Raw genomic sequence first — 18184 nt, 5'->3', positions numbered from 1 at the left:
TTTCTATTCATGGCAAAATCATTCTCCTAGTCCTTCTAGCTCAAAACTCTGAGGCCATCTTACACTACTTCCTCTTCCTCAACCACTGCTTAAAATATCTTCCAAGAAATTCTGCCTAAGAATTGTCTTTCTCTTCCAAATCTACATCTTCCCACCGAATTCAGATCCTAAGTACTCATTTTACCTTGATTGCAAAAGGCTTCTCTACTGGTTCCTCTCCCTCTGGGTTTCTCTTTCTCGTTTATCCTGCTTTCACAGAGGCAAAATCTTGATGCTGTCTTCCTGTATTCAAAACCCATCAGTGGCTCCCCATTGGCTACCCAAGTATAGATTTGCTTTCAGGTACCATCATGTTATGGCTTTAATTTATTTTTTCTATCTCTGTGTATCGTACACTTCAGATGAACTGAACCTTTCACTGTTTCTAATGTTCTCTCACATCCACACGCCTCCATGCCTTTGTTCGTCATTATTTCTGCAACAAACCTTCCTTCCTTCTGCATCTTCAATGCTGACTCAGTGCATCCTTCAAAGCTTAAAGCTTATCTAAAATAGCTCTTCCTGACTGAGCCTTCTCCATGACCCTTGAACAGGATGTGATTTCTTCTTCCTCTGAACCCACTCACTCCCATTTCACCTGAAATCTCTTCCACCATGCCCAGGAATGAGGATGTGACCCCAAGTCATTAGCCTTCAGCCAGTGCAGCCCAGTGACTCTCCTTAGTTCTCCTGCAGGAGCAAGTGCTGATAATTCACAGAGGTCTTAGCCAGGGCTCTGGTGTCTGAGAGCTCTGGGCTTGAGCCCTGACTCTGCTGCTTGGTAGCTGTGAGACTTTGGCTATGTTTTTTAATTTCTCTAGGCCTCACTTTCCCCACCTGTTAAATAAGACTAATGTAACAGCTGTGCCTCAGAGGGTCTTATGAGAATTAAGTGAAAAGAAGTGCTTGGCTCATTGACTAGTATAAATGCACAAAAACGAATAGCTTTTACTTGTTCAGGCATCAAAATTGACAAAATAAATGCCATAGTTTGTTTACTTGCCATCCTTGTTTCATTGGCTCCTGATCCAGGACAAGGACCCGGCCTTTTATCTGCGTAGCCCAGTACTCTCTGTAGCGCCTGTCTCATCAGAGGTGTGTGATAAACACTTGAGGAATGAATCAGTACATTAATGACATTCTTGATAGCAGAAAATGTGTATTAATCATTTCTGTGTCCCTTGACTGTGTTTAGCCAAATGTTTTTTTAACATGGCAACTGGTTAATATTTTTTAAATAAACAGATAAATGAAGAAATGAATGAGTGATTGAATTAATAGTGAAACTTGCTAAATATGTTGAATTTAAACAGATTAGTAGATAGAAAAAGACTTTGGGAAAACGATAAAAGCTCTATATTAAATATAGTTCCTTGATGGATATTTTATTCTTCCCTGGTTTACTTATTTTGTCAATTTTTCCTGGCGTAAAATCACAGAAATGTAGGAAGCTATTTTTACTATTGTACATCTTGTCCCTTATTATTCACTGTCTCTTGTGCTGGTACTGTTCACTCTCCTACCTTGTCACTGGAATTTAATGTTAGTGTCTGTGGTGGAGGAGGAATTTCACCCTACTTGGTACAGGGATGTAACATTCAGTCATGAATATGTGTTAAACTGTTTTTCTTGTACAGGGATGGATTTGCACAGATCCATTGCCGAGCTCTTGTCCTGTTCATTTGTGAGCAAAGATGGGTGTCCGGGGACACATGGCAGGCTGTGCCCATGGACGGGAGTAAGCAAGACGAACAAGCTTTCAGGACCACTAAACTTGAGGCCCCGGCTGTATTAGCCCAGGGTAAAAGTCAACTGAACCTTTAGATGCAGAACCAGAGAGAAGTGGAGGGAAGAAAACAGTAGTTACTATTATCACCATTTTACAGAAAAGGAAACTGAAGCTTGGAAAGATCAAATATATTTAGCTATATCAGTTGCATGAAGTTAGCAAGGGACTTGAATCCAGAACTTGGACTTGAATGGAGATCTATCTGACTTCAGAGCTCACCCACAAAACCTGAGCCATGGTGAGACTTTCCTGGGGTGATTTGTGTGGGAAACTGCAGGCTCAGTGTTGATCAGCGAGGGACCCTGCTCTCAGCATGCTCTTTCTGCCTGACTGCTTTCAGTGTCTGCAGCAGCTGCTAGCAGGGTGAGAGAGGAGGAAGAGAGCAGTCGTGAGTCTCACCAGTCGTCTGACTCCCTACCCACAAAGAAAATGCTGCAGCTATGACATAGGTGTGTTTGTGTGTGTGTCACATGTGCACAACTCACATGTGTGTATGTGCACATAGGTGGGGGCATCTGTACCTGTAGATGAATTTCCGAATGTAGGAAAATCTCAATGTTGCATAATACTGTTTTCATGGAACTGTTGATCCTCAGAAATAGAAATGACTGACAGGTTTTCAAAACTGAATGTGCATCTCATATAATTGTAATGAGATTTGGGATATCTTAATTCATCGATAAAGGGAACAGGGAGGAACTCAATATGCTTCACCTCTCATTATCCAGAAATTTAAAAAATGGATTCCAATGAATTCTTAGGCTAGATTGCAATTTCTGTTTCTATGCAATTATACAGAATGCCAAACTCATCTATAAAGATCAGCTAAGGTGTGAATGTATACATGTTAGGTCAGCAATTCCCAACCTAGTGTGTGCTTTAGAATCATCCATCTAACATTTTAAAAATACTGATGTTTGACCCAATCCTAGATTGGTGAAATGAGAGCCATCAAAATTTGAGGACCAGTTTACCCATATGTAGGGTAAATCTGATGTACCAAAGTTTGAGAATAATTCTGCTTATGAGAGATGCCATGATAAATGAGATTCAGTAGCTATTTTAATGAGAGAATATTTATAAAAGAAGACAGGTAAGTGACTCTAATACAACGCCATGTATGCTAATATTGCCCCATGAAAACACAGGCAAGGGGACAAGTAATTCTTTCTATGCACTACAGATAACTTCTGCTCCACCCACTACTTTGTACCCAGAGGCCAGTGGTGGACAAGCTAAGCTGATGCCCAGCTAACAGTCCTGTGTGTAGACCCAATGCTGCCTTTGTGTATTTTCTCCAACAGCTTTATGCCTATGATGGGGAGAAGAGCAGAGCAAGGTGTGGGAGAAATCCCAGGATATGTGCTCCATGACAATCCTTCCCTCTGCCCCTTACTAGCAGTGTGACCTTGGGCAACTAACATGACCTTGCTGAACCCTTGTTCACCTTTGCCACTTGGGGATAATAACACAGCTGTAGAGTTCTCTAGGTAGCTGTGAAATGACACATAGACAGCACCCAACAGAGTACCTGCCTGACATATGGAAATGCACAATAAATGGCAGCTGCTATTACCAGCTTTTTCTGACCCACTCAAGATTTCTTCCCTTTGCCTTATATAATTCTTGATCCCAAAATATGCAGGGAAACTACAGTTCTCTGGGCTAAGCTTCCCCTATTTGGGGACAGATGAACTCTGTCTCTGCCTTCTATGATGATCCTTAAATCAAAGGAGCAGCGAGCCCTTCTCCAAGTCAGGTGCTGGGAGTCAAGGTATGAATGCCTTCTGCATAACTGGGGCCCATGACAGTGCCCCTCACTTTTCTTATTCTCTCACTTGCTCTTTCTTGGCTAAAAGGCCGAGTGTGATGACAAAAAGTTCAAGTGTGAACATCACATTTATGTTACATGTGTATTTGTCTTTATTGCCATGCTTTGGGACAAGGTTGTATCCTTGAGTTTCAAAATCTAGAAGAAAAGGTACAACATTTTGTTCACTACTACCCATTTCAAAATCATTTGACATATCTATAAAATTTATTTTCAGGCTGGGCGCGGTGGCTCATGCCTGTAATCGCAGCACTTTGGGAGGCCTAGGCAGATGGATCACAAGGTCAGGAATTCGAGACCAACCTGGCCAATATGGTGAAACCCTGTCTCTACTAAAAAGTACAAAAATTAGCCAGTCATGGTGGCGGGCACCTGTAATCCCAGCTACTCAGGAGGCTGAGGCAGCAGAATCACTTGAACCCCGGAGGCGGAGGTTGCAATGAGCCAAGATCGCGCCACTGCACTCCAGCCTGGGTGACAGAGCAAGACTCCGTCTCAAAAAAAAAAAAAAAAAAAAAAAAATTTCAGCATTTAGAATCAAAATTCCTATTAATGTGTGCATAATAACAGTTAATATTTATTAAAAATTGACTGCATCCCAAGGTTATTGAAAGTTATTTGCATATATTAAAAGAGTATTCAACCCTATGCAGTTGATGAAGTAGATAATATTATTATCCCTAATTTACAGATGAGAAAATTGAGCCACAGAAGGAAGGGATCCTGTCAGGTTTTTATTGCTCTATCTTTAAATGAGATAATTTATATAAAGCACATGTGTGCACATATATATAAAAGATAGACTGAAAGTTACCCTAAATAATAATTAAAAATTAATAACCAAAGATTATCAAGAATTTGCAATTTATTTATACATGGTGTTCAACAATAATCATGTTTTTGTGGAGTATACTGTACTTGAGAATTCCCATTTTACATGTGAAGAAGTTGAGGATCTGTGCTCTTATTTGCCTGGGGACATGGGAGCAATGGGGAGTTTGCACTGGTAACTTCCCTGGAGGGCCCTTCTTAAATCCCATTGCCTATGAAATGCCAGGAGTGGGCCGGGATGGCAGCACTCTAGTCAGGAGTGGAAACTGTTCGTGCCTCATTACTGGAAGGAGACCTGAGTAATAGGCATGGGCAGGCAGGCAGGTGGATGTGGTGGTGAAAGCTTTGCATCTTGATTACCTCTGTTTTCTCAGTTATTGAGGAAGCACATCATGTGCCGAAGGAGAAAATGGGGGAGGAGGTGTCAGAGGTTTGAGAGAAAGAAAGTATGAAAAGGTGATCTAGAGAAAGGGAGAGTGAATGAATGAGGAAAATGTAGTTTGATCACTGGGCAGTATTCAAGAGCCCACTTGAGGTTAGCGATCAGGGATTTTAAATGAAACTAATCAGTGTGGTGGCCAACTGCATTCATCTGTGCAAACGCAGAAATGGAGCCACAGGGTCGTTGAGTTTAACCAGTGTTGGAGTGTTTCAGACAAGTATGATGAAGTGATGGAGGAGCGTGGCAGTTGAGGTTACATGAAAGGGAATGATTACAATAATGGATGACATAATTTAATATGAAAAAAGAAGGAAGAACGTACACGAGGTGGGTGAAGGTCAGGAAAACAATGGTAGAATGAATAAATTCTAAGCATCCAGGAAGTAGAAAATTATGGCATTAGAAACAATAAGTTGGCAAAATAGGAGATGATGCTTAGATATTGGGATTTTTGAAATTGAGACCAGGGAGGGGCTGCAGATATTGGTTATCTAGAACATGACCATGGGAAAAGGAGGGTAGAGGTAGGATCATTAGAGGAGAAAGGTCAAAGAGCAGAGTGACTTGATTTTAGTGGATACTTAAGTTACCAAAAATTATGGAGAAGTTTTGGGAGAGGACAGTGATCCAGGATCTGAAATGAGGAGGGAAGATGGGGGCAGAGCAGTATAAGTATGACTGCAGCAAGGAGGGAAGTGGATAGGATACTCTCATCGCATGAATTAATGAACTTACCCAAGGTTACAGAGATAGTAAGTGGTAGAGCCAGGTTTTAAACCGACTCAGTCTGGCTCCTGCACCTACATGAACTACTCTTCTAATTACTGACAAGTGTGTTATTTTTCTGTATAAAAAAATTCTAAATGAGTTTGTTTACTACTAATAGACATTAAATAGTACAATCACATCAATATTTAATTTTTCTTTGCATGAGATTTATATGGTAAAAGATAACGTAAGTTTGAGGTCAAGCATGGTGGCTCACAGCTGTAATCCCAGCACTTTGGGAAGCACAGGCAGGAGGATTGCTTGAGTCTAGGGATTAGAGGCTACAATGAACTATGATTGCACCGCTGCATTTCAGCATGGGTGACAGAGTGAGATCCTGTCTCTAAGAAAACTAAAAATTAAAAAAAAAAGTAGTAGTTCATTTAGCAAATGTAGGCACTATTTTATCACCATTTTATTTTATTTTGTTTGTTTATTTATTTATTTATTTATTTATTTATTTTATTTTTTGAGACGGAGCCTTGCTCTGCAGCCCAGGCTGGAGTGCAGTGGCCGGATCTCAGCTCACTGCAAGCTCCGCCTTCCGGGTTTACGCCATTCTCCTGCCTCAGCCTCCCGAGTAGCTGGGACTACATGCGCCCGCCACCACGCCCGGCTGTTTTTTTGTACTTTTTTAGTAGAGACAGGGTTTCACCGTGTTAACCAGGATGGTCTCGATCTCCTGACCTTGTAATCCGCCTGTCTCGGTCTCCCAAAGTGCTGGGATTACAGGCTTGAGCCACCGCGCCCGGCCTATCACCATTTTATTTTATTCATTGAAACACTTCAACACTGGTTAAACTCAACAACCCTGTGGCTCCACATCTGTGTTTGCACAAATGACTGCAGCTGGCCACCACACTGATTGGTCTCATTTAATATCCCTGACCGCTAACCTCAAGTGGGCTCTGAATACTGCTGGGTGATCAACATGTAATAACTCGAGGCACCATTTTATCCACATTTTACAGATGAAAATACAGTCATGCACCACATAATGACATTTTAGTCAACAGTGGACCACATGTACAATAGTGTTCCCATGAAATTGTAACTCTATATTTTTACCGTACCTTTTCAATGTTTAGATGCCTAAACGTTTACCATTGTATTATAATTGCCTATAGTGTTCAGTATAGTAACACATTGTACAAGTTCACAGCCTAGGAGCAATAGGTTATACTATATAGCCTAGGTGTTTAGTAGGCTATACTGTCTGGGTCTGTGTAAATGTGCTGTAATTACACAATGACAAAATCACTTAATGATGCATTTCTCAGGATGTATCCTCATCATTGAGCAACTCATGATTGTACTGAGGTTAGGGAAATCAAAGGACTTATCTGAGGTCATATAATTCAATGATTGCTTCATCCAGGGCTTAAATTCAACTCTGTCTAACCCTCAATCTCATTTGCAATACAGTGGAGCTCTTTCTTGAACGCCTGCTATGTAATGGTACTACTCTGCACATGGTGGGTTTAGTAGACACGATGACAAGGTCCTTTATATCTGGTGAGCAGAAAATAGTCACTAGATATATATAAAGGAAAGTGCAGGGTGCCATGAGAGAATACAACAAGGAAATATAACCTAGTCTAGGAGTGCCAGGGAAGGCCTATTTTAGGAAATCATTTTTAAGTTAGACTTTCAGAACAGTGTAAGTTGTCCAAGTAAATAGCAGTTGAGGGACAGGGGATATGTCGGGGGTGGTAATCCAGGTAGAGAAACAACATTTGCAAAGGCCTCAAGGCCCTATAGCATCCTTTGTAAACTTTAGGCATCATTATTCATCATTATGCTTACTAACTTCTGATAAAGCCACAGGTTTACCAGATAATCTAGGGATTGGTCATTCTAAGTACTTATTTTTTCCCAGAACTAGTAATGATTGTGAAGATAGTGACATGTAATAATCTCCCCATCTTACCATTAGGATACATTGAAGCATGTGATGGTTCAGCCAACTGCACAGCAGAAAAATTCATTTTTGCCATTTTTCTCTTCACCTTTCTCCTGTATATACTGCAAACTGCCTTTCTCCACAAGCACTTTTAAAATGAGCCTCTATTCTCTCTTTGTTTCACTGCACCCTTCTTGCGATTTATTTACGTAGTTTAGAAAAGGAATATTTGTTTAAATGCTCTCACGTTACATATAAATATAATATCCCATACTGGGACCCCAAAGTGCTGTGAATAGCTGGGCAGAAATTTTGGAAACCATGCTTCTACCAGAAACTCAACCAAATGTGGGCCAGAGGCAGGCTTGAAAGAATGTGCTTTCATTTAACTGTGGACAAATATTTCCATTTGTGAAAGTTCCTTTTATGACAGGTAGAATAATATGTAAGTCCAGAAAAAGCTTATAGTTTCTCAAAGTCCATAATGAAATGCCCTGTTCATCACTGCTTCTGAATGAAACATCCCATCTATGCTGGACTGTATCAAAGAGAATACACACACACACACACACACACACACACACACACACACACACCATACCCACATTCATATATACACAAATACATATATACATACATATATTCTCTCTCACTCTGCTTATCTCCCTACTTTTCCTTCTTTCTTGCTTGCTTTCTTTTATCTATCTATCTATCTATCTATCTATCTATCTATCATCTATCTATCTACCTACCTAACTACCTACCTACCTACCTACCTACCTACCTACCTACCTACCTACCTGTCTCTCCCTATTTCTCCTCCCTCTCCCTGGATGGCAAGTCTTATACAAGGAAGCCTATCACCAGACATGCTGGCTAACAGCTTCTGAGCTCTGTTTCCAAGTGCCACAGTTAGGTGGAAAGTTGGGACTAGCACTTAATCAAAAAGTGACATTTAAAGGACCCTTGTTAAAGCAAGAGTAGTCCCTTGATGCACTGAGAAAGCCCATATGAAGGGAGCATCCAGTCAGCCTAGTCATGCAGGGTCTTTACTCACTAGGTTACAGAGTGAAAGAAGTGCCTAAGCTATCAACATGGACAAGCATCAAGTCGAGTCAAGGCCACAGACAACCTCTGACGCAACACATCACCTAGACTAAGGGAAAAATCCCTGCAACAGTGGATATGTCCTAAGGGGGAGGAGAGAGAATTGGGAGAGAAACTGAAAGCTTGGAAATTGCCAGTGCTTAGAGAAGACTCTGAATAGACTGTGGGTATTGTGTGAGACAGGAGGAAGAAAGAAAAGGCAAATAAAAGATTACCACTAGTTAGCATACGTGTTTGCATGTGTGCCTGCTGGCTGCTGTGCATCTGTTACAATGGGTTCCTCTGTGGCACAGGCTATGTTCCTGCATGGGCATGGGTCTGCGGTGCTTCCTGTGATATGCCTGAATGGAAGCCACCTGTAGCTGCCCACATGGGACGACAATTTTCAGGGTCTTTATTTGTTAGAATGAATGAAACAAACAAACAAACAAACAAAAATGCTCTATTCTGACTAAAAAGATGTGAGTGGTTTGCCCTGCACTGAATGAATATTGGAGACCACATATCAAAGTGGATACGAGAGACTGAAGGTTCCTTCCAATGACAGGGTTCAACCTCTTGCCCCACATCTGACCTGACACAATCCATGGGCTCCTTGATGGCCTAGTGCCCTTTCCAAAAAACGAATATTGGCACAGTCTGCTCAATAATGCTGCTCACTTCTAATGGAGGCAACACTCTTACCACTACAAGCAGACAGAAGCTGAGGCTTGCCACTCACACTCCTTTCCAGCTCTAGCCCAGAAAACCAGATAGGAGTTGCTATCTCTTCAGAAGCCTCTGCTTACCCAGCCGAGAGATTGGTCCAGGTTGTTCGTCTGACTCAGAATATGTCAGGCAGTTCTCCCAGAGATTTTTTTTTTTCCTAATGAGGAGACAAAGTGTTTCCTCTGTGGCCCATACTGCTAGGGGGCATCTCCACCATGTGTCTTAGCTGTTTGGAGTGAAGTCCATAGTCTGAAAAACAGAGCAAAGGGAGGCGAGGGGCACCTAGAAGGACCTTTAGACCCTGCTTGCAGGTATCTCAGAGGCAACTTCCATTTAAACCTGGATACAAGACTTCATGATAGGCTTTTTTTTTTTTTTTAGTGAGGCCTGTTGGGTTTTCTTACTTTCTCTTGCACTCAAAGAGCCCAAATACAGAGGCCTTTCCTCTTTCAGTGGGTCTCAAGCAGGTCCGTTTTCAAAGTGTTATGAGTGCTTTTACGTCCAGCTCTTCATTACTTTGCCCCGCCTTTTCCTGTATGACCATCTGTGGCTTTCTACTTGTGTGCACTAAGCTCCCCTGCCAGACCCTCCACTGTCATTCTATGCACTGCCAACACCAGCCTTCCTTGCACCCAGGATGGCGACTCTACCACCAGCCACTACCACTTAGCTTATTTCCTAAAAACCCCTTCCTCTTCCCTTTTAACATTCTCAGTGGTTTGTCTGGATCTATATGTGTTTCTTCACAAAGACCTTAGATTCCTTTGAGGGCAAGAATCTCTTTATCCCAATTCCTGTTGCCTAATATCACAGTTCACACACAATAGGCCTCCACAAATATTTGCTAAATAAATCAAGTAAGATTTCTCATCTCTCTGGCAGATCATTCCGGACTAGAGGGAAGAAATTAAGTAAATTCCCCTTTATTCCTTTGCCGGTGCAATTTGCTACTTGCTGAATTCTCTTGCCATTTCACAATATGCTCTTCCCCGCTCTTTGAGTTTAATGTCAATGCTGTAGAGTTAGTTGCCCAGTGAAGTGACCACTGGGTGGGAAGTGGGAGGTGGGAGGTGGGGTGTCGGGGCTTTGGTCTTTCCATTCTCACGTTGCCTCCTCTCCAGCCTATGTGAAGACATCTACAATCTGAGTTAAAGCCTGCGTTGGCATTGCATTTGCACCTAGGGCAAGACACTTCTTCCTCTGTTGAAGTTTGGGAACCACTCCTTATTATAGTATTTATATTTGATGCATATAATTGATCAATTTAACTTATTTAACAAATGATTCTATGTGTGGCACTCACTAAATGCCACGAACTGTTCTAGGCACTTTAATTACATTAGCTAGTTCCTCCTCATGACAACTTTGTCAAATAGATAGTTATTACCATCAGCCTCATTTTACAGATGAGGATATGGGGTTACAGAATGATGAAGGAACTTGCCCAAAGTCACACAGTGATTGGTGGCTAAGCTGGCATTTGAAATACGCAGCTTAACTCCAGAATCCATGTCCTAAAACCACTGTGCTCTGCTGCCTCTAAATGTGATCAGGGTGGGGTCTACACTGCACTCCTCTACATCCTTCCAATTTGAGTTGATATTCTTAATGTTCAGGGCCCTCAAAAGCAGGAGGTCTCCTTGACCTAACCTACTTAGCAACAGTGGATGAGTGCTTAATAAATACATCCAGGCTCATTGCTTCCTTAACTTTGGCTTGAATACAGGTTTATTTGTGTCATTCTGCATAGCTAATTGTTCACATAGTATTTAATGCCAGTCATTTGGCTCTTGAAAATATATTTTCAAACAACCTAGGAACTATGCCAACAATTAACTATAATTACACATTGTATCAGTTTTGAGTGCTGGAAATGGTTGGAAGGCAAAATGTATGTTATTTAAAATGTTAAACTGACAGTAAATAAAATATGATCCTACCCAAAATAGAGATAAATAAAATTGCATGTCCCTCTTTTTTTATTGCCTTTTCTAGGTGTCTGGGATTATATGGAATATTTTTTTCTCGTGATTTCTAGACTTTTTCTTGAATTAACAGATATTTTTAGCTGTGCATAGACCACCATTTTCTGTTCAGCAAAAAAAAAAAAGAATCAAATTCAAACCCTACTCAGTGGGTTCACCTACAAAGACGAACAAACATAAAAACACCTGGGGAGGGGCCTTTTATTTGATGCAAGAGTTATTCACAGTACACTGTTTGGATACTTTATGGAGCCAGTTCTTGCCTCTAGGTATTTCCAAATTGAATCCCAGGAATAATGCATTTATAAATAGTAAGCTTAAATAATGAACACATTCATCCTAGCCACTTCCTTATATAGTTCCAATGGCTTTCCCTTGCAACAAATAAAAAGACTCTGGGTAATTAATTCTTTAGCTTATTGGGTTAAGTTGGTGATTTCCAACACTATCAATATTTTGTAACAAATATTTTTGGCGGGGCGCGGTGGCTCAAGCCTGTAATCCCAGCACTTTGGGAGGCCGAGACGGGCGGATCACGAGGTCAGGAGATCGAGACCATCCTGGCTAACACGGTGAAACCCCGTCTCTACTAAAAAATACAAAAAACTAGCTGGGCGCGGTGGCGAGCGCCTGTAGTCCCAGCTACTTGGGAGGCTGAGGCAGGAGAATGGCGTGAACCCGGGAGGCGGAGCTTGCAGTGAGCTGAGAGATCTGGCCACTGCACTCCAGCCCTGGCGACAGAGCAAGACTCCGTCTCAAAAAAAAAAAAAAAAACAAATATTTTTAACCCCTTTTATTATGTGTAAATAAAATTTATAAATAATAAAACCCGTAGATACAAAATTTTAACAAATATAGCATCTTAATATTAATTAAGGGAGAAATAAGAATAATTTATAATGATATAACTGTTAATATTTAATAATTGTACCTTCCTATGCTAGTTATAATAAATATTTTAATGCTCCATTACAAGAAAATAAATAATAAATTTGATAGACATTTGTACCTAGTGCAGATTCACCATAATATAATATATAATATAAAATGCAATATTATATTATGATATGTGTGAGAATAATACAGACTGATACACATGTGCTGTATTGGTGATTCAAAGTGATTATACAATGTGTAACCTCCCCTCAAATTATAAAGTAGTTATGGACCTAGAAAATTCACTGTATTCAAACTGTACTTTGTGCTTATATGTCAATGGAATTAGCATCTATGCTCATACCATTAGAAGCGGGTTTTCAAAACCTAAATAAATGTCTTGCATGACAGTCAAAAGCTTGTAGGACATGGGGAAATTTTTGTTCTGCAGAACTGTCCTGAGCAATGCACTATTCTAGCCATCCTAGCCCTACCTTCTAAAGGGCAATAATGACCTTCAGTCATTGTGTCATTCAAGAACAACTGCCATACATTTATCAAAATACCCTCTATGGGGTGACACCCTCTGCACTGAAAACCACTAGATTAACTCCTAGTATTAGAATTAGTCCCAAATAATAATTAATAATTTATTCTCCTGGCTTTTTGTAGTCCTTGAAAACAAAAGGAATGTCTACAGTAAAATTGTCAATAATCGGGTTCATTATAAGACTGTAAGTTGCACAAGTGTAAGGGCTAAATCCACCTAGTGTGTGCAATAGCTCAGTACTCACAAGATCTGGGCTTTGCTAATTCTTGCTTTAATGATTAAATAATGGGCTTAGAGATCTGGGTTAGTGAAAAGATATACACTATTTGAAAGAAATAGTCTTGTTACTTTCTAATACATATGACAATACCTGGATGTTCACTAGAAAGCATTACAGTTAAGAAATATTTGCAAACACAATTTCAATTGTTTCTGTTTGAGTGAGTGACATTAAAATGTTTGAAGATGTCTGAAACCTATCAAAGACCCAGCATCCTATTGTCATTTTGAATAAGAAAAGAAAACATATCGAATATCCTGTATGAGCTGTAGTCTTTGGCCTAAGAGGTTTGCTTAATCTTCACAATGGTCTGTTAGGGAGCTATCATTTATTGACCCTATAGGAAATTAGGACTGGCAAGCAAATTATCTGTCCATAGTCAGACAGTTGGTTCAATGTCAGAATGAAGTTTGAATCCAGAACTGTCTGATTCCCAAGAACTCACACTGCTCTTCTAGCTAGGTTTCTGCAAATCTACATCTGAAGGACCATGAATTATGAATATGTGAGGTCTATCTTCATATAATTTTACTCTATATGTAGTTCCAATTGTCATGGCTATTAAATTCCATTTTCCTAGTAGTTCAGTGATTTTTACATTTATTGTGTTCTTTGTCAGGTCCCAGGATTCAAAGTCATGTGTGAGCTCATATTAGTGAGCTTCCTGAGGGCAGGGGCTATGCCCTGGATGGCTGGGTGTCTACCACCCAGCACTGTGCCTGGCACGAAGTGGGCGTTCAGTGAGTATTTGTTGAGTTGAATTTAATTGAATGATGTTTCTTCTTTTAGGCCATGGCCTTACACAATATTTCAGCGAGGCTTTGACCTGGTTTTGGGAGAGCAGCCCTCTGATAAAATATTTAGGTAAGTGATTGTCTAGGGACTTGCTTATGTATGTCTGCAAACCCTGTGTTCCACTTCCACCTGAACTTACTTCCTAGTGGTAAAGTATAAAATGGGAAACACCTTGAGTTGTCATGGCCACCTACTAACAAAAGTGCTTGCCCCCAGTCATGCCCAGGGACAACATGGAGGACTTGGAGGTCAGACCGATTCTGTTTGGACCCTGGCTTCCTTCTTTGCCAGCTCTGGGAACCTCACTAATTTACTCAACCTCCTGAAGCCTCCAGTCTCTGCATTTGTTAAATGGGGCTATATTACATGCCTGGCTAGGTTGTTGTGAGGGATATATGAGATAATGCAGGGAAAATCCCTGGCACAGAGTGGGCAATTAATGTCAGTTTCTGCCACTCCATTTTTGCATCTAATTTGCACCTTCCTCATAGAGTCTTAAGTTGTTCAAAATGAATCTCTCCCGCCCCTGCCTTCCCCTTTTCTAAACTCTGCCTCATTATTATTTTCTTTTACCTACTACTTGCCTGATCAAATTGGATGCTTCTAGTCCCTCCCAAATTTCTACCTACATACCTGGGAATAGCACATATTAGAAAGGCCCACAGCAGAGGAATAATTTGAGTGCCAGCCAGGAGCGATTCGATTATCATAAAGTTTAATTCATACTAGGCCTTAGCTGGAACAGTTTATTTCCAAAATAAGATCTTATCCATTCATTTTGTCAATCTATCATTCACTTAACGTACATTTGCTGAGTTCCTTCTAAGTGCTTGGCTTGACAGTATGGGCATGAATACATGTCCCTCCTTGAGTAAGTCGTCTAGTAGAGGAAGTGAGTAGTCCTGCATAAGCGGCTGATGAATTCAGCTACTGCATGCCTTTTCTGGAGAAATGGTGAGCAGTGTAGGACAAATGGAAGACTTGCACCCATATAGTTTGCTGAGTCTCACTTCTTCACTGCCACCTTTCCAAGCCCCTTCCCAGACCATCCCTGTCAGCCATTCCTGGCCTAGGTGTTAATTTTTGCTCCTGCATTTGCCTCCTAGGGCTCACTCTTTTGCAAAGCTTCTACTGCTCCTCCTGTAGCTGGTTGTGGACTCAGCTTAGCCACAGCCGTGTTCTCTTAGGCATGCTCCTAGCTAGAATGCGGATTCACAGAACCACTTCCTCAAAGGACTTTCCCTTGTCCTTTTCTCTCCTGAGTGTCTGTCCCAGGGAAGGCTGGGTCACGCTCATGGCATTGGTTACAGGCTGCTTTTGAGGATTTGTGCCGCAAGAGATGTCAGCTCCATTCCTTGGACTGTGATATGGGCATTAAAACTTTCCAACAAGGATTTATCATTCGGCTGATTTTTTCTTTCTTTTCCCTACTGCTGATCTTCCACAACTTCAGAGGGTAATAAAGATAAGGCAGATGAGGAGCCTGGTGGAATTTGGCTTATTGACATGGATAAGTTCCTCATTCCCTGAAAGTCAGAAACTAGCAGTTTGAAAAACAAGGGCCTTAATAAAATTGCTATTCAAGCAAAACCTGCACAAAAACTGTTTCTATCCCCACAAGCTCCATTTATGCTTTTTTCAAAGTTGCTGGCTGTCAACTGGATGTTTTATCCAAGCACTGCAGAGTGGACCAATTGTGTGGTTTGACCCATGAGGTCAGATATCTTAGGAACCAGTGGGTTAATCAATAAGTGACTAAGAATTTGTATCCCTAACGTGGAAACAACTAGCCTGTCAAATGAAAGCAATGGGTCACAATCTGTTTATTTTAGGTACCAGGAACTTTAATCGAAACCACTCTGGCATCTGAGTAAACCACCTACCAACGACCACTCTAAAAAATTCTGTGACCTGGTCAGTCACTATAATTGGCTACTTATTTTGCTACTATGCTCACTTATGATTTAGTGTCCTATTGAATTCCAAGCTCCTGAACATCTCTCTAGACTCTGAAATCGAGTTTAAATTCCTCCATTTAAATCTTTTTACTATCGAATGCCAACATACAACTTCCTCTAAATGAGCCACTCTTCTTCTAGAGAACCTTTCGTTCTTGGCTGAATCTGTTTTCTAAGTGATCCAATATCCGCAATAAACTGAATGTCTCCCACTCTGCTCATTTGCTCATACCCTTTCCTCTAGCAAGAATGCACATTTTTCTCACAATATAAATACTACCATTTTTTAGGATCCAGATCAAGTCTCCACCAAACTCAGCATCTATTGAACACCTACTCCTTCAAGGTACTGTTTCAGATGCTGCAGATATAACCAAACAAATATGACCAAGATAGTCTCTGACTTCAAGCATTTACAGTCTCATCCAAAAAGCAGTCTCCAGCCCTGGCTCTCTATGAGAGTCCCCAGCGTGCTTTAAAAATGACTGACGATCATACCCAGAGCAAACCAATTAGTTCGTAAGTTCTGGAAGGTGTGGCGAGGGCATGAGCGTTTTTAAAAGCACTATGGTGATTCTAACCTGAAGCCAGGATGGAAGAATATTGCTCTAGAATGTCTCCAATCCACTGTAGCAATCCGCAATGACTTTACCCCTGCAAAAGCCCATCATATATGGATTGTAATATGTATTCGTCAATTATGTTATTTAATATTTATTTTTCAACTGCCTATTTTTCCCCAATGAAATGATGTTCTTCTTGAGTGAAGGAGCGGTATCTTATATCGCTTTAAATATTTAACATCTAACATACAATCTTGAACACAGCAGGCCTTCAATAGATATATGTAGATAATCATTTCAGTTATTTCCTAAAAACTTGAACCCAGAGTAAGAAAAGACCTTGATGTTCAACCTAACCTTGATAATCTGCAATCCAAATAACCTGGGAAGGGCCCAAGCTAGACTCAAAGGATCTAAGAGGACCCTGAATCTACCGACTGAATCTTCTCACCAAACCCACTCCAGTGCCCAAGAAGTCCTCTCTACTGTGGCTAGGGTCACTCCTTTCCACTAGACTGTGGGGGTAGGGATTGGTACAGACCAAATTGATCCCACAGAGACCTTCCCTCAAAGTGAGTGCCTGCATCCTATGGAACAATTCCCTGTCCTGGAATAGCCTGCTCTGAGAAAGCATGGAGATGCCAGATCAATAGCAATTGATACGTTTCCTCACATTCCATTTAATGGCAAGCCACGGTGACAGCACAGCCTCGTTCTGTGCAGCACTCTCTGGTGAGTGTTTGCCTCTGGACAGGAATTTCTAGCTCTAGTTGAACACAGGGCTGTGTGCAGGACTCAGTGCACAGCTGAGCCATCAACTGCACTGGTCAGCACCAGCTGTCTCCAGAGAAGGCCTGAGTTGGGAAAGCATTCTAGATGCTCACCCAGCTTCTCTTGGGTAGCTTTTTGAAGTTGTTCCTGCCAAATCTGCATGAATGAGGGACAGATGAGATTTTAGGACACAGCTTTTCTCTGACAGTTTGTTCTATATTTGGTTTTTGGAGTTACTCAGTAGATTTTGCAGATGAAAGAAAACTTGAGAATTCCATAGGCCTGAGCCAGCATGAACTAGAAAGCTGCTGGGATCCATACCTGAGAATCAGACCAATCCCAATTTTCCCATTTACAGAGGGTGACCTTGGAGAGGTTACTAGCCTTAAAAATTACTTGATATATTGGTAAAGTGGGGCCAGTTGACCAGCCTCAGAGGACTGTTGTAAGGATAAATGAGGCCACACTACAGAGCACCTGCCCCTTTACAGTTCTCTGCAAAGATTAGTCTCACCCAACACCTGGCTTTGCTTCCCCTACAGGGTTTCACCTTGATCTTACCAGAGGCTGCTTTTCTTATTAAAATGGTCCAGTGCAGTGTCTCAGGAGCTGCTCTGCACATAGGAGGTTTCTCACAATATCAGATGCATTTCCACCTTAACCTTTAAATCCGTATAAACCTAGAGGTTAACCTATAGCCTGCTCTACGTAGAGGATAATCTTAACCTCTGCTTCCACCTTTAAATTTGAACATGGAGATTGTGTTTCCCAGAAACTTGTGCAAACTAAAGAACCTAATGAAATATCATTATCGATCAGTCAATACATATTTATGGAGCGACCTCTTTGGGGCAGAAATTGTGTGAGGCAGTGGGGATACATAGGTGACAAAGAACTGTCCTTTGCCATCCAAGAGAGCACATTCTTCTGAGTGGTGATGGACACATGAAAAGACAGGCACAACTCATCGTTTCAGGAGCAGCAAGGG

The 18184-nt window shown here is 41.1% G+C and overlaps 1 protein-coding gene across 4 annotated transcripts in view; it reads left to right on the top strand.

The window, feature by feature from the left end:
* LOC105484476 (astrotactin 1) overlaps positions 1 to 18184 on the top strand; it is a 382581-nt gene that overhangs the window by 193442 nt on the left and 170955 nt on the right. For all 4 annotated transcript variants that reach the window (XM_071076083.1, XM_071076081.1, XM_011746132.2 and 1 more), the window contains exon 9: positions 13899 to 13973. In XM_071076083.1, coding sequence (XP_070932184.1) covers positions 13899 to 13973 — 75 coding nt within the window. The remainder of the gene's footprint in view (positions 1 to 13898; positions 13974 to 18184) is intronic.

The sequence above is a fragment of the Macaca nemestrina genome, chromosome 1 (assembly GCF_043159975.1).
Source record: "Macaca nemestrina isolate mMacNem1 chromosome 1, mMacNem.hap1, whole genome shotgun sequence".
NCBI classification, from domain to species: domain Eukaryota; kingdom Metazoa; phylum Chordata; class Mammalia; order Primates; family Cercopithecidae; genus Macaca; species Macaca nemestrina.
This window is presented reverse-complemented; position numbering and strand designations above follow the sequence as displayed.